Consider the following 24,767-nt stretch of genomic DNA (forward strand, 5'->3'; position numbering starts at 1 on the left):
AGCATATTGTGTAAATAATAAGCTATTAACTTTTTAAAATAACTTCATTGAGATACATTTCATATACCATAATCTACCCATTTAAAGTGTAAAATTCAGTGGCTTTTATATATTCACAAAGCTCTTTATCTCAATAAATTTCAGAACATTTTTAATACCTAGGAGGGAAATCCTATATCACTACTAGTCATTTCTCTGTTTCCTCCCAAGCCTTCCAGCCCTAGGCAACCACTAATCTACTTTCTGTCTCTACAGATTTGGCTATTTCTGGACATTTTATGTAAATGGAATCATACACTATGTAGTCTGTTGTGACTGGCTGCTTTCACTTGGCACATTTTAGTAGTTCATCCACATAGCACATCAGTACTTCATTCCTTTTTATGGCTACATAATATTTCTTTGTATATAAAATGTATCTACCACATTTTGTTTATTCATCTATTGATTGACATTTGGGTTATTCCCACCCTTTGCTACTATGAACATTTGCGTACAAATATTTGTTTGAGTACTTACTTTCAGTTCCTTTGGATATAGACCTAAGAGTGGAATTGCTGGGTCATATGGTAATTTTATGTTTAATTATTTGAGAAACCATCAAACTGTTGTCCACAGCAGCTGCACCATTTTGCACATCTACCAGCACTGTGTATGGGTTCTAGTATCTCCACATCCTTGCCCACACTTGTTATTTTCCCTGCTGTTTGATAATAGCTACCCTGGTGGATATAAAGTAGTATTTCGGTGTGGTCTTTATTTTCATTTTCTTGTTGACTCATGATATGAGCGTCTTATGATCTCTTTGTTGAGCAATTATTATATCTTTGGAGAAAATCTGTTCAAATTCTTTGCCCATTTTTTAACTGGGGTATTTGTCTTTTTGCTGTTGTGTGGTAAGAGTTCTTTGTATAGTCTGCTTATCAAACCCTTATCAAATATATGACTTACAGATATTTTCTCTAATTCTGTAGGTTGTATTTTTCATTCTCTTGGTAGTCTTGTTTGATACACAAAAATATTTAATTTTGATGAAGTATAATTTTTTCCCTTTCTTGTTCAAGCTTTTATTTATTTATTTTTTAAACATTAGACTTTTATTTATTTATTTATTTATTTATTAAGATTTATTTATCTATTTGACAGACAGATCACAAGTAGGCAGAGAGGCAGGCAGAGAGAGAGGAGGAAGCAGGCTCCCCGCTGAGCAGAGAGCCTGATGCGGGGCTCGATCCCAGGACACTGGGATCATGACCTGAGCTGAAGGCAGAGGCTCCAACCCACTGAGCCACCCAGGCGCCCCTCTTGTTCAAGCTTTTAATGTCATATCTGAGAATATGCCAAATCCAAGATCGTGAAGATTTACTGCTATGGTTTCTTGTAGGAGTCTTAAAATTTCAGATCCTTGATCCATTTTGAGATCATTTTTTTATGTGTTGTGAGGTAGGGATCCAGCTTTATTACTGGCATTTCAATATCTAGTTGTCTCAGTGCCTTTTTTTTTTTTTTTAACTTATTTATTTGACAGAGAGAGAGAGAGAGCGTGAGAGCAGGAACACAAGCAGGGGGAGTGGGAGAGGGAGAGGTAGGCTTCCCGCGGAACAGGGAGCCTGATGTGGGGCCCGATCCCAGGACCCTGGGATCAAGACCTGAGCCGAAGGCAGACGCTTAATGAGTGAGCTACCCAGGCGCCCTGTCTCTGTGCCTCTTAAAGAGACTGTTCTTTCTGCAGTCTTGGCACACTTGTCAAAAATCAATTATATATATTATAAACATATTATATACTTATGCTTATTTGTTAACTCTCAATTCTATTCCTTTTATGTATATGTTTGTCTTACACAGTTTTGTTAACTATAGCTGTATAGTCAGGTTTTAACTTAGGAAGTGTGAGTACTCCAACTTTGTTTTTCTTTTTCAGGATTGTTTTGGTGGGGCACCTAGTGGCTCAGTGGGTTGAAAACCTCTGCCTTTTGGCTCAGGTCATGGTCTCAGGGTCTTGGGATCGAGCCCTGCTTCAGGATCTCTGCTCAGTGTGGGGCCTGCTTCCACCACTCTCTCTGCCTGCCTCTTTGCCTACTTGTGATCTCTCTCTGTCAAAATAAATAAATAAAATCTTTAAAAAAAAAAAAAAGATTGTTTTGGCTACGCGGGGCCCTTTACATTTCCATATGCATAATAGTATTAGATTCTCAATTTCTGCAAAAGCAAAAAAGGCATTTGGGATTTTTTTTTTTTTAAGATTTTATTTATTTGTTGGACAGACAGAGATCACAAATAGTCAGAGGCAGGCAGAGAGAGAGAGACAGGGAGAAGCAGGCTCCCTGCCAAACAGAGAGCCTGACGCGGGGCTCGATCCCAGGACCTTGGGATCATGACCTGAGCTAAAGGCAGAGGCTTTAACCCACTGAGCCACCCAGGCGCCCCGGCATTTGAGATTCTTATTGAAATTGTTGAATCTGTGGATCAAATTTGGGAGTATTGCCACTTTGACAGTAAAGTCTTTCAATCCATGAACCTGTTATCTTTCTGTTTATTTAGGTATTCTTTAATTTCTTTGAACACTTGTCTTCCAGTTTGGGGTGTAAAAGGCTAGCACTTTTTAAATTTATTCCTAAATATTTTGTCTTTTGGTTGCTATTGTAAATTGAATTGCTTTCTTTGTTTCTTTTTGGGATTGTTTATTGTAAGTATATAGAAATACACCTAATTGTTGTATATTGATCCTGCCCCCTCCAACCTTGCTGAGCTCATTTATTAGTTTTAATAGTTTTTAGTAGATTCTTTAAGATTTTCTATGCATAAGATCGTGTGAGCTACAAGAAAGACAAATTTTACTTTTTCCTTTCCAGTGTGGATTCCTTCTATTTTTCTTGTCCTCCAGTATGATGTTGAATAGAAATGGTGAGAGTAGCCTTGTCTTGTTCCTGATCTGTGAAGGAAAGCATTCAGTGTTTCATTAGCTGTGGTTTTTTCATAGATATATTTTATCCATTTGAAGAAGTTCCTTTCTATTCTTCTTTTTTTTTTTTTAAGATATTTTATTTATTTATTTGACAGAGATCACAAGTAGGCAGAGAGGCAGGCAGAGAGAGAGGAAGGGAAGCAGGTCCCCTGCCGGGCAGAGAGCCCGATGTGGGGCTTGATCCCAGGACCCGGGGAACATGACCCGAGCCGAAGGCAGAGACTTTAACCCACTGAGTCACCCAGGCGCCCCATTCTTTTCTATTCCTAGTTTATTGGGAGTTTTTACCAAGACAGTTGTTAGATTTTTGTGTAATGCTTGTTCTGGGTCTGTTGAGATAGTTTTGAGGTTTTTGTACTTTATTAATAATAGTTATATTACATTGATTTTCTTATGTTGAACCAACATTGCATATCTGGATATATCCTACTTCGTGATGGTATATCCAGTTTTTTATAAGTTGCTGGATTTAATTTGCTACTATTTTGTTGCGTTTTCTTTACTTACTTTTCTCATAATGTCATTATCTGGTTTTGGTTATCAGGATAATACGGGCCTCAGAGAATAATTTAAGAAGTGTTTCCTCTTCTCTTTTTTGAAAGAGTTTGTGAAGAATTGGTGTTAGTTCTTTCTTTCTTAAGTGTTTAGGAAAATTCTCCAGGGAAGCCATGTGGGCATAAGCTTTTCTTTGTAGGAAGTTTTAAAACCACTATTTCAATCTCTTATTATGGGTCTATCCAGATTTTTATAGGTTTTTTTTTTTTTTTTTTTTTCTTGAGTCAGTTTTGGTGGTTTGTCGCTTTCTTGAGATTTTTTCCATTCCGTCCAAATTACCTACTTTGTTACCATATAATTGTTCAGGGTGTTCCCTTATGATATCTTTTATGTTTCTGTAAGGTCCATAGTGATGTCTCTTCTTTCATACCTGATTTTAGTAATTTGAATCTTCTGTCATTTTTTCTTGGCCTGTTTAAACAAAGTTTTGTCTGTTTTGTTGATCGTTTCAAAGAAGCAATTTCTGGTTCCATCGATTATTGTTTTGCTATTCTGTGTTTTTGTTAGTTCCTGCTCTAATTAATTCTTTTTTTCTGCTTGCTTTATATTTAGTTTGCTGTTCTTTTTCCACTCTGTTAAGGTAGAGGTTAAGTTAGTGATTCAAAATATATATATATATTTTTTAAGTAAGCTCTGTACCCAACATGGGACTCAAACTCACAACCCTGAGATCAAAAGTCACATGCTCTATCAACTCAGCCAGCCAGCCAGCCAGCTATCCCTATCTTCCTTTTTAATGTAGGCATTTATAGCTATACATTTCCCTCTAGGCACTACTCTAGCTACATCCTATAAGTTTTGTTATGTTGTGCATTCATTTTCAGTCCTCAAATTATTTTCTAATTTCCCTTGTGGTTCCTTCTTTGACCCATTGGTTATTTAGGACTATGTTTTTATGTGGGTGTTTTTTCTTTAATGTTTTTATGTGTTTTTTTAAGAAATTCATTAATAGTGCTTCTTTATATCACATTACAAAAGTTCATTAACAACCCTAATTATGAATGTAAAGGATATAACAAAAGAGACTTGTGTACTGTGTTAAAAATTAAGTAAAAAAAAAAATAGTTGGGGTTATTTTAAAGTGTTATGAAAAAAGTTTAATGTTTATTATATTCCTGTATTCCTTCCATAATGTTCCTTGAATTCATGCCTCCCAAAATAGTTTTGTTTCATAAGAGCCTGATTTTTGTTATAGGGAAGGAGCTTAGATTGCATTTGTTGAAGAGAATAGTGTATTTATCCACAGCATATTTATTCATTGTGTTTGCTGGTGTGGAGGTGAAGGGGGGAGGCATTTTTCCTAGTGAGGAAAGATGGAGAGTGGTGGTTTTTTAAATTTTTGTTTTAAAGATTTTGTTTTTTAATAATCTCTACAGGGGCGCCTGGGTGGCTCAGTGGGTTAGGCCGCTGCCTTCGGCTCGGGTCATGATCTCAGGGTCCTGGGATCGAGCCCCGCGTCGGGCTCCCTGCTTAGTGGGAAGCCTGCTTCCCTTCCTCTCTCTCTGCCTGCCTCTCTGCCTACTTGTGATCTCTCTCTGTCAAATAAGTAAATAAAATCTTTAAAAAATAAATAAATAAATAATCAATCAATCAATCAATCAATCAATCTCTACACCCAGCATGGGGCTCAAGCTCATAGCCTGGAGATCAAGAATTACATGCTGTACCAACTGAGCCAGCCAGGCATCCCAAGAGTGGTGTTTTTAGGATACACAGTCTTTGTCCTGACCACCTTAAAAAATGTGACAGTAGGGGCACATGGGTGGCTCAGTCATTTGAGCTTCTCAGGGCTGTGAGAGCGAATCCATGTCAGGCTCCAAGCTCAGAGCAGAGTCTTCTTGGGATTCTCTCTCTCTCCCTCTGCCCCTCTCCCTAGCTCTCTGTCTCTCTGTCTCCCTGAAATAAATAAATCTTTAAAAAAAAAAAAAGGGACAGTGGCTCTCTGTAGTTTCATTCTGTTTCTAATGGAACATCATTGCAATTAATCCAGAAATCAACTGTTTTCTGTTATGTGAAGATTGAAGGAGAGCTGTGTGTTACCAGCAGGGTACAATAGTATCTTGAATATTTTCTCTCATTTTAAGTCTGTTCCAGCTTAATGCTTTCAAGTGCTTCTGGTATACTTACGCTCAATATTTTTTTTTCAAAGATTTTATTTATTTATTTGACAGAGATCACAAGTAGGCAGAGAGGCAGGCAGAGAGAGAGGAAGGGAAGCAGGCCCCCCGCCGAGCAGAGAGCCCGACATGGGGCTCGATCCCAGGACCCTGGGATCATGACCTGAGCCGAAGGCAGAGGCTCTAACCCACTGAGCCACCCAGGCGCCCTACGCTCAATATTTTTAATGTACCTATAAGGTTAATTGGAGTTTCTTGCAGGAAACCAAGACATTCAACTCCTTCCCCTACTTATTTCCTTTATCCTATCTAATAGAAATCAGTTTTTGTAAATACTTCATTGTCATCTAAAAACCAAACAAATATCTTTTAACCAGATTTGAAATCAGGAAAAAACTAAAAACAGCCAAAAAGAAAGAAAAAAAAGAAAAAAAGAAAAAGCAAGAAGAGGAGCAGGAAAAGAAAAAACTGACACAGATTCAAGAATCTCAGGTAGGAAATTCAGTGTTCCTTGTTATCCAAAAAATAAACCTCAGTTTTGAGTGTGTGTGTGTGTGTGTGTGTGTGTGTGTGTAAAAGATGGTTTTATTTAGGGAAAAAAAAAAAGATGGTTTTATATTAATCAGCGTAGTTCAGTTCATGCAAGACATACTGTCTTTATCTTGTAGGCTCACCAATCTCTGGACCTACAATTTCACCATTAGCCATGCTCATTCCTTAGGAATTCTTCACCCAAGTCTGCTTTTTATTTATTTATTTATTTTTTAAATTTTTTCCAAGTCTGCTTTTTAAAAAACAACTCACTGGTGTGTGAGCATTCTTTAAGGGAAAGTTGATAAACATCCTATCCCAGGTAGCTGGATTAGTTCTGAGGTTTACTCAGGTGTGTGTCATCCTGGACTTGGTAATAAATGTAGCTGAGAAAATTAGTCATCTCTGCATTCATCATAGAAATCTTGTTAAAAATATCCACAAATATGAGCCATCTAGGGTCGCCTTCCAGAAAGTGTTTATTCCTATAATTCTTCGGCTTTCTGTTTATTAGCCAGATAAGACAGGAGTTGACTTTGTGCTCTCTCCACTTTGTCCACTAGAGGATGCTCGCTTCCCCTAAACAAGTTCGAGTTTCTGCAGCCTGTATAGATTCCCATTGGAAAACTGAATGATTAATTGTTAGGTACGAAGAATGTTGTCATTGGCTGTTAATAAAAAGAGCCATCCTACATGTTTTTCCCTTCCCAGGTAACATCCCACAACAAGGAACGGCGTTCCAAACGGGATGAGAAACTAGATAAGAAATCTCAAGCCATGGAGGAGCTAAAAGCAGAGCGAGAAAAACGGAAGAACAGAACAGGTCAGTGGGGAAAATGTAATGGCTACTTTGTCTCTATGATCATATGATTTGATGCTCTGGTACCCGTTTACATTTCTCACCCTCTTTTATAAGCTCTTTTTTTTTAAGTCCTTATTATGGGTAATTCCAAACACATGCAGAGAATAGTATAATGAACCTCCATGAACCTGTCATCCAGCCTCAACAATCAAGTCATAAACAGTCTTGTTAAATCTATATTCTCCTCTTTCATTGGGTTATTTTGAAGTAAATCACAGCATCACTGTATTTCAGCCATAAATATTTCTGTACGTGTCTTTAAAAGATAACCACTTTTGTTTTAAAAGTAACTACAGTATCATTATCACATCTAAGAAATAGTAACAGTGACTTTCTTAATATTATGAAATATCTAGCCAGTGTTCAGATATCTCTAGTTGTATAATTAAAATATACTAATTTGGTTGTTCAAATCAGAATCTTAAAAAAATCCACACATTGTGATTTGTTAGTATGTCCCCAAAGTTACTTAATCTGTATAGGTTTTCCTGTTCATCTCTTTTTTTCCCCTTGCAGCTTATTTTGAAGAAACGAGGTTCTTCGTCTTATAGTTTCTCTGATGCTGGCTACCTCCCATAGAGGTGCTGAATGTGTTTCTCTGGTATCTTGAATTTCCTCTAATTTGTAGTTAGAGCTAGGGAATTGGACATATTCGGATTTGTTCTGTTTCTGTTTCAGTTTCTTTGTGGCGGGTTTTAGGTTGTGATGTATACTTCCATCAGGAGACACAAAATACCTGTGTCTCACATTTTTTGATATTACCAGCTCTGTCACTTATTTTTGCCGCAGTAACGTGAAATAAAAGACTGCTCCAAACTCATAAATACGCCTTTGCTCCTGCTTGTGGATCTGCAGTTGAGCAGTGGGTTACCTCATATGCATGTTAGCTGGGATAGTCTCCAGGCTGCAGGTTGGGACCAGCAGTCTCTCTCCCTGTTACACCTGTCTCTCTCCCTCCTCAGACCAATATACCTAGGGCACATTCTTCTCCTGGTGATTGTAGGAAGGTAGTAGGGCAAGCAGAAATGCGAGATAACTCTTGAGGCCTAAACTTGACATTGGCACGTGTGGTGTCAGCTCTTTGCATATTCCATTGGCCAAAGTAGTCACATGACAAGCCCATTGTTAATGGCTGGGAGGACTCCTGAGTCACATGGCAAAGGGCATGGGTACAGAGAAGGATGAAGAATTGGGAAATAGTAATATGTTCTATCCCAGCAGCCATTGGTAATCATTACCTGGATCATTTAATTCATTATGAGTTGCAAAATGGTGATATTCTAATCCCTCATTCTTCATTTATTATCTGGTCTACTTTTCATAAAAAGAAACTTCTCATCAGCTATTTAGTTATCATTAGGTACATTTTGTATAAAAAAGGCAGAATAAATGCTGGATTTTTTTTAAACTTTTATTACTAGTTTTCAAAAGAATAAGATAGTACCTTAGCAGATTCCAAAGGTGACCTCTGTGGTTTCTTTGCTTATTGTGTGTGTGTGTTTGTACATATGTATGTATTTTTTAAAAGATTTTGTCTATTTATTTGAGAGAGAGAGAGAGAGCACAAGCGGAAGAGGGGAGAAGCAGACTCACCACTGAGCAGGGGGCCCCACACTGGGCTGGATCCCAGGACCCTGGGATCATGACCTGAGCTGAAGGCAGAGGCTTAACTGTGACTGAGCCACTCAGGTGCCCCTATTTGCTTATTTTGAATATCATGTGAATTCATGGATTTAAACATCCTTTGTGTATTTTAATCCCTTTCAGTTATTATCGACTCTCAAATTGTACCATCTTTAGTCACTAGCCTGAGTCCTTTTGATGTGAGATCTCAGTAGTCATTAGTTTCCTTGTTTTCTGGATTTTGAATCTGCCATTTCTCTAAAGAGTCTTTTTATGAGAAACTGTTACTAGACACCATAGTCTAGACATAAGGAGGGCTCATGCTACTGGGTTGGCTACTACTTCTAAGCTTTTCAGTACACACAGCTAGCTTTTTTTTTCTTTTTTCTTTTTTAAGGGTAAATTTTACCCTTTTGAGCTCCATATTGATAAGTCCATTTCAGAATCAGAGGGAAAAGGTTTTTGTTTTGTTTTTCATAATAGCATTATTGAGATAAAACAAAGGTAATAGGATGCCTGGGTGGCTCAGTCAGTTAAGCATCTGCCTTCAACTCAGGTCATGATCCCAGGGTCCTGGAATTAAATCCTGTGTTGGGCTCCCTACTCAGCAAGGAGCCTGCTTCTCCCTCTACCTGCTGAATCCCCTGCTTGTGTGCTCGCTTGCTCGCTTGCTATCTCTCTCTCTGACAAATAAATAAATAAAGTCTTTAAACAGAAAGAAAAGAAAAAGGCAAAGGTAGTATACTCTTTACTCATTTAAAGTATAAAGGCAGTGGCTTTTAGTATATTCACAAAGCTGTGAGATAAAACTCAGTAAATTTTAGAATGTTCCATTACTCCAAAAAGAAAATTTGTATCCCTTAGCCATCACCGCCCCCCCCCACCCGAGACCTATCATCCCCCAGTCTTAGGCAACCTGTAATTGACTTTCTGTCTCCTTAGAGTTGCTTGTTCTAGACACTTCATATTTCACTTAATATTTTCTTTAAAAAGTACATGCTATTTCCTAGATTTATTCATGTTGTAATATATATTAGTTCATCAGTGGATTTATATGTTTATTTTATCCATTCACCTGCCAGTGAACATTAGGGTTGTTTCCAGTTTTTGACGATTACAGATAATGCTGCTGTGACCATTTGTATATAAGTCATTGGGTAGACATATGTTGTCATTTCTCTTGAGTATTTGCTTAGGAGTGAAATTGTTGAGGCATATAGTAGCTCTGTGTTTGACCTTTGAGAAACTACAAGACTGGCACCTGGTGGGTGGCTCAGTAGGTTAAGCATCTGCCTTGGGCTCAGATCATGATCCCAGAGTCGTGGGATCGAGTCCCGCATTGGGCTCCCTTTCCGCTGGGGAGCCCCCTTCTCCCTTTACCCCTCCTCCCTGCTTGTCATCTCTCTTTCTCAAATAAATAAAATCTTTAAAAAGGAAAGAAACAAAAGAAACTACCAGACTGTTTTCCAAAGAGGTTTTTTTGCATTCCCACCAGCAAAGTATAAATGTTCCAGTTTTTCCACATCTTTACCAAGACTTGTCTTTCTGGGAATGAAGTGGTATTTCTTTGTGATTTTGATTTGCATCTTCCTAGTGATTAGTGGCTTTGAGCATCTTTTCATGTGCTTATTGACCATTAGGGTATCTTTGCTGAAATGTCTGTTCAAGTTCTTTGCCCATTTTGTATTTTGTATTTTCAGAGATTTTTATTTATTTATTTAAGAGAGAGTGAATGAGAGAGAGCATGAGAGGGATAAGCAGACTCCCTGTGGAGCTGGAATCCCGATGCGGGACTTGATCCCGGGACTCTGGGATCATGACCTGAGCTGAAGGCAGTCACTTAACTGACTGAGCCTCCCAGGCACCGTCTTTGCCCATTTTTTAAATTATGTTCTTTGTTGTTGAATTTTGAGTTCTTCAAATATTTTGAATATTAATCCCTCATCGTATAGATGATTTGCACATATTTTCTTCCATTCTGTAGGTTTCGTTTCACTCTTGCTAGTATCTTTTCATTGCATAAAAGTTTTTAATTTTTTTTTTTTTTTTTGAAAAGAGATGATCATAGCAAGCTTTAATGTTTCATACTGCATATATGCCTCAAGCATCACACTGAAAACAAAGTCTGCCCCCTTACAGTGATTCATCACTGGAGAACATAACACAACTTAGCTTATTACTGCTCCTATTACACAACTCCACTCCAAAAAGTGGAAAAACACCACACAAAATATAAAGGTTAGTCCAAATAAAAGTCAACATCAACCTAAGGATTGTACATTATTACTATACTAACTTAGGATATTATAATCCTTTCAACCTATTTATAAAATATCCTCATTCTGAGAGCTCAGATGCATTACAAATATCACTGTATTAGATTCTTCTTCTTAAGGTAATTTAAAGTCTTGAAACATGCAAATTTACCTATTTTTTCTGCACAACTACTGAGGGATAATTGTCATGAAAGGCCTACAGACAAAATCCTCACCTGATTCTTAGATCAGATCATACAAGCTAATCTAAAACTGGAAACACAAAGAGACTAAGTCATACAAAAACAAAAAGTACAAACAGAAAAAAGAACATGAAAAGGAAATCTGTAAGTGGCATCACACTAACAGTCTAAACTTTGCTACAAATGGGAAAATTTACTTGATTTACCAAAACTATATAGGCATTTTATAAAGTACTCAAAAAATAACGCTTATAAAAAAAGGGGAAAATTTTAGGTGAGATCATCAACAAAAATCATCTTATTCTTTGGCAAAGAGTTCTTCCAAAATGTCATGTCCACAAGAAGTGATGTCTGTCAAGACTGTGTTTAGGCTGACTCACACACCAGATCACCTTCAGATCAGCTCTGACTCAGGTTTGCTTCATTGGTGCAGGGATATTAGCTGATGCCTGCTCGAGGTAGGCCAAGGAGCCCTGAGGGATCTCGGCTGGCTTTTTGTGCTGCACGTTGATGTCTTCCAGCACCTGCTGCCAATGCCTCAGTTTGGTCAAGTGCTTCTGGACCAGAGCATCTTTCCGCTGTAACTCATTCCTTAGTTCGGAGACATCCTCTTTGATAACTTGCTCTGGTTTCTGGACAGATAACTGCAATCTTTTCTGTAGGAAAAAACATTCCGTCTGTCTTGCAATATCCAGAAATTTCTGGATACATTGATCAACACCAGTTCTAATTTCTTCCTGATCCGTGCCATTGACATAGTCCTGACTCACAAGAGAAGCAAAGCAAGCTTCAAAAGAAGACTCCAACTCATCCACCAAGGTGCTGTTAGAAGTTCTCGGAGGGCCTGGCACGGCCTGAAGAAGCGAAGCTTGGCCCCTGGAGTCCCCGGGGCGTCCAGGTGGCTGCCCGGAGAACATACCTCCCAGTGGAGCCGCCATTTCTGGAATCAAAAGTTTTTAATTTTGATGAAGTACAATTTAACTTATTTTTTTTTTTTTTTTTTTTTTTTTTAAAGATTTTATTTATTTATTTGTCAGAGTGAGTGAGCACAGGCAGAGTGGCAGGCAGAGGCAGAGGGAGAACCAGGCTCCCTGCTGAGCAGGGAGCCCGATGTGGGACTTGATCCCAGGACACTGTGATCATGACCTGAGCCGAAGTCAGCCACTTAACCAACTGAGCCACCCAGGCGTCCCGCTTAATGTTTTTTCTTTTGTTGCTTATGCTTTTGGTGTCATATCCAAGAAATCATTGCCAAATCCAGTGTTGTGAAGCATTTCCCTTATGTTTTCTTCTAAGAGTTTCATAGTTTTAGCTCTTACATATAGGTCTTTGTTTTTTGGTTTTGGTTGGCTGGTTGTTTGGTTTGATTTGGCTTGGTTTGGTTTTTAGACAGAGAGGATGGCGAGGGGCAGAGGGAGAGGGGGAGAGAGAATCTTATTTGGAGCCCTGTCCAGGGCTCCATCTCACAACCCTGAGATCACTGAGCCAAAATCAAGGGTCAGACGCTTTACAGACTGAGCCACCAGATGCCCCACATTTAGGTCTTTGATTCATATACAGTATAGAGTAAGGGGCTAAGTTCTGTTTTGTTTTGTTTTCACATGGTATGTTCAGTTTTCTCAGCACTGCTTTTGAAAAGATTTATCATTTCCCGCATATATACCCAACAAGGGGCTTGAACTCATGGACCCTGAGATCTTACAATATTTTTTTTAAAGATTTTATTTATTTATTTGACAGAGATCACAAGTAGGCAGAGAAGCAGGCAGAGAGAGAGAGGAGGAAGCAGGCTCCCTGCTGAGCAGAGAGCCCGATACGGGGCTCGATCCCAGAACCCCTGGGATTATGACCTGAGCTGAAGGCAGAGGCTTTAACCCACTGAGCCACCCAGGCGCCCCTGGACCCTGAGGTCTTACTTAAGGAAACAAAAATCTTACTTAAGGAAACAAAACAAAACAAAGTTTCCAAATCAAAGCTCCTAAAGAAGATATATTCAAAGAGATTTAGTATCTATACCTTTCTATTTCATCCCCAGCCTCCCTTCTGTAACAGGCAACCTTTTAAAAAAATTTTTTAGATCCTATCCTATCCTATCCTATCCTTTTTTTTTTTTTAAATGAAAGGATGCAGATTCACCTTCCATCTTAGATTAATGGTAGCTCACCATGCATACTTTTCTCTACATTGCTTTTTTCACTAACCACAGATCCTAGAGGTCACTCCTTAGTTTTTATATAACATAGTGATTGGTAGATGATTTTTTTTTTTTAAGTTTTATTTTATTTAAGTAATCTCTACACCCATTGTAGCGTTTGAACTCGTGACTGGAGATCAAGAGTCGCATTCTCCTACTGAGCCAGCCAGGCGCCTCTAAACTACCTGTTTTTGAAATATAATTTTATTGGAAAGCAGCAATGCCCATTTGTTTCATAATTGTAGCTGCTTTTTATCTATAGCAGCAAAGTTGAATAGTTGAAATAATGACCACGTGAAGCCCAAACCTAAAATATTTACTGAACGCTCCTCTAAAAAAGCGTTTTCTAACTCAGGATGTAGTGTAATGACTCATTCCTTTTTTTCTTTTCTTTAAAGATTTTATTTATTTTGGGGCACCTGGGTGGCTCAGTCAGTTAAGCATCTGCTTTTGGCTCAGATCATGATCCCAGGGTTCTGGGATCGAGCCCCACGTTGGGCTTCTTGCTCACGGGGGGTCTGCTTCTCCCTCTCCTCTCCACTCTTGCTCTCTCTCGCTGTCTCTCTCTCTCTCGCTTGCTAAAATAAAGATCTTTTAAAAGATTTTATTCATTTATTTATTAGAGAGTGTGCGTGGGAGGGAGAGGAAAAGAGAATTTGAAGCAGACTCTTAGTGCAGAGCCCAACCTGGTACTCTCTCCCACAACTGTGAGGTCATGACCTGAGCCAAAACCAAGCGCCAGACATTGAACCTACTACACCACCCAGGTGACCCTGGTCCCTCCATAGCTGCATAGTAGTCTGTTTAGGTGGATGTACTAGGGGTGATTCAGCCACTCCCCTATGCAGATATTTGCGTTGTTTTCAGTCTTCTGCTAATTCAGATAGTACTTTAAATTGCAAATAAAATTTTTCTCCAAGACTGTCTGAAGACATCACAAAAATTTTCCCCATCTTTCTTGCCCATCTTCAAACATCTGGAGTGTAATAAAGGTAACTCATTAGAGTTGGCAACCCTTTCTGCCCACATAGCAATAAACTTCCAGCCCTTTTTTGTCTATTAAAGCTCAACAGTTGGTGCCTGAATTTGTTTGTTTGTTTGTTTGTTTTAAAGATTTTATTTATTTCTTTGAGAGAGAGCATGAGAGAGAAGGTCAGAGGGAGAAGCAGACTCCTCAAGGAGCTGGGAGCCCGATGCAGGACTCCATCCTGGAAGTCCAGGATCATGACCTGAGCCAAAGGCAGTCGCTCAACCAACTGAGCCACCCAGGCGCCCCGCCTGAATGTTTTTAACTCCTGTTTAGCTCGGTTCTTTCTGTAACCCCGGTGATCACTATGCAGTCCAGAGAGGATAGGGCTGTCTGTTGAGTCCCTTCCCGTGTCCTGGTTCTTTTTCAAGCATAGAAGATGTTTCAGTTTCTTATTGAGAGAATGTGGATAAACATTTCCCCTTTCTTTTTAGCTGAGCTCCTCGCTAAAAAACAGCCATTGAAAACCAGTGAGGTGTACTCTGATGATGAGGAAGAGGAAGAGGATGACAAGTCCAGTGAAAAGTCAGACCGCTCATCCCGAACATCATCATCTGATGAAGAAGAGGAGTAAGCTTATGTATATTTCGGTCTAGTGGTCAGGATAGGTGGGTTCTTTGGGGAGAAACTTAGTGTAGTTTCCAAAGTCTTCTTGTTTGGGTGGTGAACTTCGACTTGGTTCAGTACCCTGAATTGTGGAGCTGAGTTCCCCAACAAAGCAGTCCAAACATGTGCTCCTGCCTTTGGCTCCTAGCCTGCACCTCTGGACGTTTTGTCTGGGCCTGGCAGGTAGGCACTAACTTCATGTCACCCTCAGACTGGCCTGGAGTTTCCATTACTTTTCTTACTCTGGTAGGTTATCTGGAATGACAGCCTCACTGAAGACAGTTCATAGGAGCAGGGTTCTGTTACCACTCTTTCCTATGACTTCATTTATTTCTCTTACAGTTAATCACATGTACTTTGGTTAAGTGTTAAGAAGTTGGTAGTATTTCTGTATCTTGATCTGATTTGTTGTTGTTTTGTTTGTTGGTGGGGTTTTTTGTTTTGTTCTGTTTTTCCAGAAAGAACACATGCCGGAGGCTGGGGGTGGGGAAGGGACTGAGAAGGGAGAGAGAAAATCTTAAGCAGGCTCCATGCCCAGTATGGAGCCCAACATGGGGCTGGATATCGCAACCTTGAGATCATGACCTGAGCCAAAATCAAGAGTCGGGGACACTTAACCGACTGAGCCACCCAGGCACCCCTTGATCTGTTTTTATGAGGAACACTTTTCCCATTACCCTTTATTCCTCACAGGAAAGAAGAGATCCCTCCCAAATCACAACCAGTCTCCTTACCCGAGGAATTGAATCGGGTTCGATTATCACGGCATAAGCTAGAGCGTTGGTGTCACATGCCCTTCTTTGCTAAAACGGTCACAGGATGTTTTGTACGGATTGGCATTGGAAACCACAACAGCAAACCAGTTTACCGGGTTGGTGTTTCTTTCCATGGACAATTGTCCGTGTTTTAAATATAATGATTCTTGACTGGGAGTAGGAGCTGCTGAACAAGTCTGTCACTTTTCTGCTACCATTTGATGGGAAAATAGACTCTTATTGAGATGCCTTTAGAATAATGACAGTCTGAGGTAACCAGAGATTGTGCATGACCTGCTGCCAGAAAGAGTCTTTGGAGCCCAGTGGCGGGGGGTTTAGATTTAGAATAACTCTCTTTATTTTTCCATTCATATAAAAATGAGGAGAGAGTCATTTAGGGAGTATTCATTGGGAGTTACATAATCTGGAAGCTTTGTTCATTTGAAAAATAAATAAATGAAAAATTTCCATGCTACATACTGAGTGACTTCTGAAGCAGAATTATATTGAGATTTAAAAACAAACACAAAAACACAGAAAACCACCCTCCAACCTAATAGAGGTGGTTTTGTGAGTTCTGGCACTGCCTCTATGATCTGAATGGCTGGAACATAGCTGTTTGATTATTTTTTTTTCTTTTCTTTTTGTTTGTTTTAGCCTGGGTTGTACGGTTTTAATATGTGTTTACCTCCTTCTGTGAGGACCAGCAGCCATGCTGTGTCCCAGAAAGCTTGACAAACAGAAACTGAATTCTATGGTCTTCTTACTTGCTTAATAAAAGTGACCTCTGAGATCCGAAGCGCATCCCTTAGTAAGGTAGAATGAAGTCAGAGGGGACGCTCCTGACAGCCGCACCAGGCTAACTGCCGCCTCTCCTGGCGCTTGCTCACTCTGTGTTCAGGGCTCCTGGTGCTTGGCCATCTGAGTTCTAAACCTGAGGAAGGGGCCCAGGGCACTTGGAAGCTATGGTGTCCTCTCAGTGCAGGGTCACTCATCCACAGCTTAGGTGGGAGTGCAGTGGAGAGCTCTGAAAGGGTCTCTTTTTAACTGGCTTTGCTGTCCTTTCACTTAGGTGGCTGAGATCACAGGTGTTGTGGAAACCGCCAAAGTTTACCAGCTCGGTGGCACCAGGACAAACAAAGGGCTACAGCTACGGTAGGGAAGGCACTGCTAGGACGGCTTCTACTACTGCTGCCCACGGGCACTGCCTGGTGGGGCTGTCATACTTGCCCCGTGGGGCATTTCCTATTAGAGGGAACTTGGAGGGAAGCTTATTCTCCCTTCACCTCTGGGAAAGGTAGGGGAGATCCGGGACAAGAAGTGGGAGGACACAGAAAAGGAAGAAGGCTATTTGGGAGCTCCCTGCCACCCAGAGCCCTGCGGGCATGTCCTTGGTGACTATGGTCAAGAGGCTTCTGGTCCTGGCTCTGTCCCTCACTAACCTGACCTTTGACAGTTCAAGCCGCCTTTTAGAACTTGGTTTCCTCTTCAGTAACATGATCCTTACGAGTGCTTGCTACGTGCCACTGTTCTGGGCATCAGGATAGAGGCAAAAATAAAGTAGATACACTTAAATCCCTGTCCTCTTGGAGCCTGAAAATTCTAGAGATCCAGTGTAAGAAGTAGAAGCAGTTTGCCAGGATCATTGCAGGTAGCAGCTGATGGATTCGGCTGTACCGTGGCCTCATTTGGTCTCTGTGGTCTCCATTCCCTTCTCCTGTCCCCATTATCTTTCCTGGTCTGTTTTAAAAGAGCCAGTTGGGGTAGGCAGTGACCATGACATGCAGAGAGTGACTGTCACTAGGAGAATGGCACTGACTCACTTAACTTTGCCACCATAGGAGTCAGTCAGAAGACAGTGTGCTTTCTCTCAAGGGAATGGAGTTTCCTTGTCATTCAGGTATCTGCATAATATTTCATACTCTTGATGCCGGATAACTGTGACAAATTTTATGGTAAATGGGCTTTTGAGGCACTGGCCAGGTTCATTTTTTCCCCAATGCTAGCTGTGATTCTTTATCCTGGCTGCCCATTAGAACAGCCTGGGAGGTACTGTTTGTTTAATTTCATCATTCTGATTCAGTTGAACTACAGTGGTGCTTTCACATTAGAATTTCTACAGATCTTTCTGGGTGATTCTAAACGCTGGCCAGGGTTGAGAACCACAGAGATGGGTGGTTCACAGTCTGGTTGGGTTGCCTTGCTGCTACTGCAGGTAACATACCCATTCTTGGAGATGCTGTCTCTTTTTTATGTAGGCATGGCAACGACCAACGAGTGTTCCGCCTAGAATTTGTCTCAAACCAAGAATTCACTGAAAGCGAATTCATGAAATGGAAAGAAGCGGTAAGTGGATAATGGCACCTAGCACTTTGTGAAAAATCTGAGAATGTTTCCAGAATCTCTTATTAATGACCTTTTGTCATGTTTTGGTCTAGATGTTCTCTGCTGGCATGCAGTTGCCCACTCTAGATGAAATCAATAAGAAGGAGTTGTCTATTAAAGAAGCTCTTAATTATAAATTCAATGATCAGGACATTGAAGAGGTAAGAAACCTAGTGCCCCAGAGACTGGAAATTTTCAGTAAGAACTGGTGTTCAAGAAGATCGTGACTTTCTTTCCTTTCCCAGTATCTAGACGTTTTTATCTATGCTACTATTGCAGAAGGATGAGAGAATATTGCTATTAACTACCTTATTCATAGTTCATCCAGATTTTCTCTGTACATTCTCATTTGAAGTCCTAGAGTAAAGAAGTGTACTTCAAGTTCAGGGATCTGTATTCTGCTAGGCTTGGTCCTTCAAGAGTTTCCTTTCTCCAGAACATTTTTGTAAAGTTCTTTGATCTCTGTTCTCTTGGGCAGTGGCTAGCCTTACAGTACCAGGTCCTTGGGCTGCTGCTGCTTATTGGTGCATTTTCCTTCAGACTGTGCCAGAAGAATCTCTGTGACCCTGGAAGCAGCATGGTATCCCTTGAAATGAACTCGCTCTGTCTCTCTGGGGCTTGACACTGCTATAGAAAGAGCAGCCCCCTTTTAACTAGCTGCTAGCCTCCAAAATGGCTCCTTTACCCTGTCTGCAGAAGTAGTGTAGGAATACCTCACTGCTGGTATCTCCTCTCTGGTACAGATTGTGAAAGAGAAGGAAAGGTTCAGGAAAGCTCCACCCAACTATGCTATGAAGAAGACTCAGCTGCTAAAGGAAAAGGTGAGGACTTGCACTTGAATCTCCTTCCTTATCCTGTAAGATGTGGAAATCAGACTTGTTCATCCCCTGCTCAGTTAGTGGTGGCAGGATTGGGCTCCAGAGGAAGCAACACGGTGCCTTCCTGGCATCTAGGCACCATCCCTTGGCCATTTTTCTTTCTGTAAATTGTGTCCGTTCCGTTCCCTTTACTTTCCTAGTCCCTTTCGTTTTGTGTGTAATAAGACAGAAGCCAGGGTCCTCTCAGCACTAGGTCTGAACAGATGATGCTTCCAAGCCCAGCTGAGGTGGGCAGCTTTCCATTTTTCACATCAGGATGGGGGGTGAGCCTTGGTAGGGTGAGTGAGCCCCACGGGGCCTGAGTTCCAAGGTCAGTGTTACACATCCCTGTACCAGGGGCCCTGGGCCAGATAGGATACAGCAGGGTGTTAACTACTATAATAAGAATTATACCTTGCATTTGTAAAGTTTGTTTTCAGTGTCCTTTCATATTTCCTGTCATTTGTTCATCATGTGAGCTGTCTTGCCTGTGCTGGAAGTAAGGGGAGACATGATACAAGGCCCTTCATAGCCAAAAACTAACACGTCTCTCTGTGTGCAGGCCATGGCTGAGGACCTGGGGGATCAGGACAAGGCCAAACAGATCCAAGACCAGCTGAATGAGCTGGAGGAGCGGGCAGAGGCCCTGGACCGCCAGCGGACCAAGAACATATCCGCCATTAGGTGTGTTACAGAACCTCGGGCTCCCATTCTGAACCCACAGATCTTGCCACAATCATCAGGCCAGCCTGTGGCCTTGCACGCGCAGCGCTGGTTCCATGTGGCTTCAGGGTCAGGGCTGAGGGCTTCCCTCCCTCCTTCTACAGCCCACTGACTCACCCTCTTACTCCCCCACAGTTACATCAACCAGCGGAACCGGGAGTGGAACATTGTGGAGTCTGAGAAGGCCCTTGTGGTGAGTAAGACAACTTTATTTAGATCACTGAAAACAATTTTAATTAATAAAATGATAGGAAATCTTCTGTACATCTTGTTCCCATTTATTTTTCTAATTACTGACGTTAACATGTACATTTCCCGTACATGGGCTCTGGGTGCACACACAGACCCATAAGATTGATCAATTGATGACGACAAGCAGTAGTCTCCTGCCCATCTTACCCTCCCCATCCCTTAGCCTCTACTCCACAGGTGTTCATTTTTATCGACTTTTGCTTTCGTTCTTTCTGTTGTTGCCCCCATATCTGCTCTACTCTTGAAGGGAAGACAATGATAGACCACATTTGACTTTCTTTAGCCCTTGAAAAGACTGCTATTTATACGTAAGTTTAGGATAAATGAAAGGCGGGGGAGAAAAAAAGACACAGTTCTGTAATGCACGCTGTCTGTTTTAGGCTGAAAGTCACAACATGAAAAACCAACAGATGGATCCCTTTACCAGGCGGCAGTGCAAACCTACCATCGTTTCTAACGTGAGTGCCAAAAGAGGACGTTTTAGTCAGGACCTAGATTCTAGGACATAAAATGAATTCCATTAGGAGATTAATAAGGAAGTTAAAAATAATGTTGTCTTAGTGGGATTTGCATGGCTCGAACTCTTAGGTCTGGCTACCTCTTTTTTTTTTCTTTTCAATTTTTTAAAAATCTTGCTGTAGGACGTACAGAGAGTGAAAACCTGGCATGGATTTGTAGACACCTCCAGACTCCCTGCTCTGTCCGCCCCCACCCCCACCCCCGCCCCCGCCAGTGTCAGGGTGGGTTTACCAATGCAGCAGACATGAGGAATGTGGAGGCTGGGCCACCTAGGGCCAGGCCAGCTTGGGGCTGGGCTTCAGAGCTTTAATTGCTGTTCTTTGCTGCCTTGAGGAAAACCCCACTGAGCTGCTGATGGGTCCACTGTTGTGCTTGTCATATTAGTGGTGGTTGATGTGAAAGAATCTGGCGTAGCACTGTGTGAGTGTTAAATACTCTCTGAAATAATGTAATTTCTCTCTCAGTCCAGAGACCCAGCTGTTCAAGCTGCCATCTTGGCCCAGCTGAATGCAAAATACGGTTCTGGAGTATTACCAGATGCTCCAAAGGAAATGAGCAAGGCAAGTACGGTACTGCCCAGAGGCCTGCAGAGCAAGGCTGCCGGCCCGGATGCTCGGCCTGGCGTAGGCCTGACTCATCTCACCCAAAGGAACATCGCCTCCCACCTGCAGTCCGTTCTCAGTTCTGATTCTTTTTTTTTTTTTTTTTTTTAAAGATTTTATTTATTTATTTATTTGACAGAGTTCACAAGTAGACAGAGAGGCAGGCAGAGAGAGAGAGAGGGAAGCAGGCTCCCCGCCGAGCAGAGAGCCCGATGTGGGACTCGATCCCAGGAACCCGAGATCATGACCTGAGCCGAAGGCAGCGGCTTAACCCACTGAGCCACCCAGGCGCCCCCTCAGTTCTGATTCTTAACAAATACGATAAATAACTACTGAATTTTAGTCGGACAACCTAAATGCTAAACCCAACGCCACTACTTAAGTAAGGCCTGGATTACAGCATTAGGTGACTGACACGTAGCCCTCTGAACCACGTTTTCTCACATGTAAAATGGGGGTAGTACTCTATTCTGCTGTCTTGCGGGATAATTAGGAGAAGCTGATGACACATGAGGATCAGATGGTTGTAGAGGTGAAAGCTCTTTGAAAACTAAAATGTTAAATGGAGAAACTGCCCATTTAGAAGCAGTTTTTCACTTAAGTTAGGTCTTTTCCTGTGGAGCCCAAACTGTCCCAGGAATTTCTGAAATCTTGGGTCAGAAGGTGGCTTATTGTCTTAAGCCTCCCCCACATCCCCCACACCACTGACATGAGCCTTCCCTTTCCTGTCGTAGGCTTCAAAAAAGAAACCTTCTGTGGCCTCTCCTGTTCTTCTGAGAGAAGGAATCGGAAAAGGGCCTTCGCAGAGAGAGCTAATGAACTTGAACCAAAGCTTTTTTTTTTTTTTACCGTTAGTGGCTGCTGCTTCTTGAAGTCTGCTTGCATTTATACTTTTATAATGAGTTTTTCTCTTCACGTTGCAGGGTCAGGGAAAGGATAAAGATTTGAATTCTAAGTCAGCCAGCGACCTCTCAGAAGATTTGTTCAAAGTACATGATTTCGATGTGAAGATTGATTTACAAGTTCCCAGCTCGGGTAGGTGAGGGTGGGGGAGCAGAGCTGGCTGAGGACCAGATGGCATCAGGGCTGGACTTGGCCAGCAGGGAGGTCCGATGTTCGGGAAGCAGGGCGGGTGTCCACTCGTCTGTATCTGTAGAGGCCTCAGTAAGCGCAGCTGCAGGCGTGTTTGAGAGGGAGCAGGGCCAGGCAGGCAGGCTGCCGGAAGGAGTGCCTCGCAAGACTAAAAAGGATCTGGTGGGCTCCTCAGATGCCAATTGGCTCTTCTCTCCCACAGAGTCAAAGGCTTTGGCCATCACCTCCAAGGCTCCACCAGCCAAAGATGGGGCTCCACGGAGATCGCTAAACTTGGAAGACTACAAAAAACGACGAGGGCTTATTTGAGCGCACCCAGCCTGCTGCTTCTGACCCTGCATGCCCCGTCACAGTGTCCTCTTTTCCTCTTTTCCTTTGATTTGCCCTCTTTGGGCTGGAGCAGCAGTAGAACTGGGAAGAGACTCTAGAACTGCCAGTCATCTGTACTATAAACCATTTGCTGTATAGACCTTCCTTGTCTGCACCATCTCCCACCCACCCGCCGGGCCTCTCACCCAGTGTGGGCCTGGGCTCTCTCGGGCTTTATCCATGTCTTTAGATTTGTGTTTGCCCTTTTTTGTTTTGTTTTGTTTTTGTTTTTGTTTTTGTTTTCAAACCAGCACAGTTCATTGGCCACTCTGCACACATTCAGTATTAGCGTGGAGCTGGGATTCCTGCTGGAGCCCCTGGAGGCGACAGCAGCAGCACCAGGCAGTCTCCCCCGAGGGCTGCCTCGGACCCAACCATTGACCATTTGGCCCCGGACCCTTGTGGAGGGAGTGGGGACTGGGCACCTGCAGTCCTCCTTCCTCTCTCCTCATCTTTCTCTTCTTCCCATCTCTGCAGAAGAGAGGTTTTCAAATCCAATTTAGTTTCCAAAAAGTGTACATTTGGGGGGGGCTGTTTGAGAGAGAGAGAGCGTGAGCGTGCGTGTGTGTGCGTGTGTATGTATGTGTCTGTAAGTGTGGATTTTTTTATCATTTTTTTAAAAATGCAGTACTCTTTGTATCAGTCTGTCATGGGTCTATAGCTGTTTCAGATATTTTTCAGCTGTACTTGAGCATCTGAAACTGCAAGAAAGAAACTCATTAAATGTGATTCTTCTTACTAAACAGGCCTGACTGCTGTAGCTATGTAACATCCCCTCCCCCACAGCCCTTTCCCCACTCCGCTCCCACCTCAGAGAAAGCCTCCCCGCCACACACTCCTCACACCCCCCACCCCCGTGTGGTCCCTGCCCTGTAGGCTGTGTCCCGGCAGGCAGGTGGGAAGCCCCCTAGCCAGGTACCAGACAGGGCAGTGCACGTGTCTTGCTCCCACCATGGGGACGGCCCACAGCTTCTTGGATGCACATAGACTGTGTCTTTTCCCCACCCCCACGTACTCGTCTCTTCCTAGTGATTCTGTTTTGCTGTTTCAGGAGGAATGATATTTCGTTTTGTTTCTTTGAAGAGAAAGTATTCCACGTGACTGTGGCAAGAACGAACACCAAAAGGTCTCGGTTGCAGATGTTACAAGCATGTGCAGTTTTGTGTGTGTGTGTGTGTGTGTGTGTGTGTACCTATATATATGGTAAGCATATATATTGTTGTGCAGCTAGGGGGAAGCCAGCAAAGAAGTGTGTATGTCTTTATGAAATGTTTGAAAAGAGATAAGCTGACGGCTTGATAATCATTCTCAGGTGTAAAGCTCCAAGTGTAAATAAAAGTGGCATTTAACAAATCTTTTCAGAACAAAGTACAGCTGACTATATATACCAAGAACTAAGCTAAAGAAACAGCTGAGAGCGGCCGAGTCCCACAAGAGGGAGAGGAACTTAGAGGCTCTGCTCTGTACTTCTTCACCCTACTTTTCTGTCAGGAAGTGGGATGACGGGAAATCACGGACTTCAGTTATATGTAAACGGAAAAATGAACTTGGTGACTCTTCTGGGTTTAGTGGAGCCTCGGTGTTGCTTTAACTTAGTTTACACTTTTTTATTTGAAAACGAAGCAGCAATGGATGGTTTAAAAAAAAAAGTATTGTGACTGTAAACCTGGTGAACTGAGACTGTAACCCAGCTCTGTGCTGGCTGTGCTGCAGTTCGGTTGGGCAGAGGTGGGCAGTGGACTCATTAAAATCATCTATACTTGAACAGTCCATTGGCCGCAAGCCTTTACAGATTGTTGTGTAAATGTGGAATCACAGATCGCGAACCGTTGCCCGAACTCCGGCGAAGTCCCGGAGGCTGCTGGGACCTCTCCTATCATGACGAACCTGGACTGTTTTCTCTTTCTGGTTTTCAGAGACATGAAATTATAGAACCCATCTAATTTGCTGCAGTCATTCTGATCCACCATGTAGATCTGTATTTAGTATCATTTGGATTTGGAGAAGTGTCGATTACATTATGGCTGTGTAATAAAATTTTTATTAAAACTGCATCACACCTGTAGCCACTTTACCCCCACTCCCCACATGCAGCTGCGGAAACTTGGGCTCCTGAGACGCCAGCACAGGGCCAGGAGAAAGGCCGCCCAGCGGACCCCCTGAGGAGTCTCCTTGGTGGTTGGAGTCAGGACTGAGGACTCCTCTCCAATCTCCACTGAGGCAGGGCCTCTGAACCGAGACCTTGACCAGACGTAAGCTGTTGGCTTGGTCTCCC

At 42.1% G+C, this 24,767-nt stretch overlaps 2 protein-coding genes across 2 annotated transcripts in view; one reads left to right on the top strand and one right to left on the bottom strand.

The window, feature by feature from the left end:
* Positions 1-24,767, top strand: part of LOC111161337 (RTF1 homolog, Paf1/RNA polymerase II complex component) — a 55,219-nt gene extending 30,452 nt beyond the window's left edge. Inside the window, exons 5-18 of the mRNA XM_022524933.1 lie at positions 6,015-6,129; positions 6,880-6,991; positions 14,767-14,902; positions 15,632-15,809; positions 16,766-16,848; positions 17,952-18,039; positions 18,132-18,239; positions 18,822-18,899; positions 19,498-19,619; positions 19,794-19,851; positions 20,291-20,368; positions 20,894-20,989; positions 21,955-22,066; positions 22,326-24,767. Coding sequence (XP_022380641.1) covers positions 6,015-6,129; positions 6,880-6,991; positions 14,767-14,902; positions 15,632-15,809; positions 16,766-16,848; positions 17,952-18,039; positions 18,132-18,239; positions 18,822-18,899; positions 19,498-19,619; positions 19,794-19,851; positions 20,291-20,368; positions 20,894-20,989; positions 21,955-22,066; positions 22,326-22,432 — 1,471 coding nt within the window. The 3' untranslated portion in view covers positions 22,433-24,767. The remainder of the gene's footprint in view (positions 1-6,014; positions 6,130-6,879; positions 6,992-14,766; positions 14,903-15,631; positions 15,810-16,765; positions 16,849-17,951; positions 18,040-18,131; positions 18,240-18,821; positions 18,900-19,497; positions 19,620-19,793; positions 19,852-20,290; positions 20,369-20,893; positions 20,990-21,954; positions 22,067-22,325) is intronic.
* On the bottom strand, positions 11,132-12,049 carry LOC111161348 (mediator of RNA polymerase II transcription subunit 28). Its single transcript, XM_022524943.1, has one exon. It carries the CDS (start codon positions 12,047-12,049, stop codon positions 11,522-11,524), a length of 528 nt encoding a protein of 175 aa, XP_022380651.1. The 3' UTR covers positions 11,132-11,521.

The sequence above is a fragment of the Enhydra lutris genome, unplaced genomic scaffold (assembly GCF_002288905.1).
Source record: "Enhydra lutris kenyoni isolate GAN:26980312 unplaced genomic scaffold, ASM228890v2 scaffoldscaffold4, whole genome shotgun sequence".
Classification (NCBI taxonomy): domain Eukaryota; kingdom Metazoa; phylum Chordata; class Mammalia; order Carnivora; family Mustelidae; genus Enhydra; species Enhydra lutris.

Coding starts and splice junctions, on each gene's coding strand:
- LOC111161348 (XM_022524943.1), bottom strand. CDS start 12,049: ATGGCGGCTCCACTGGGAGGTATGTTCTCCGGGCAGCCACCTGGACGC.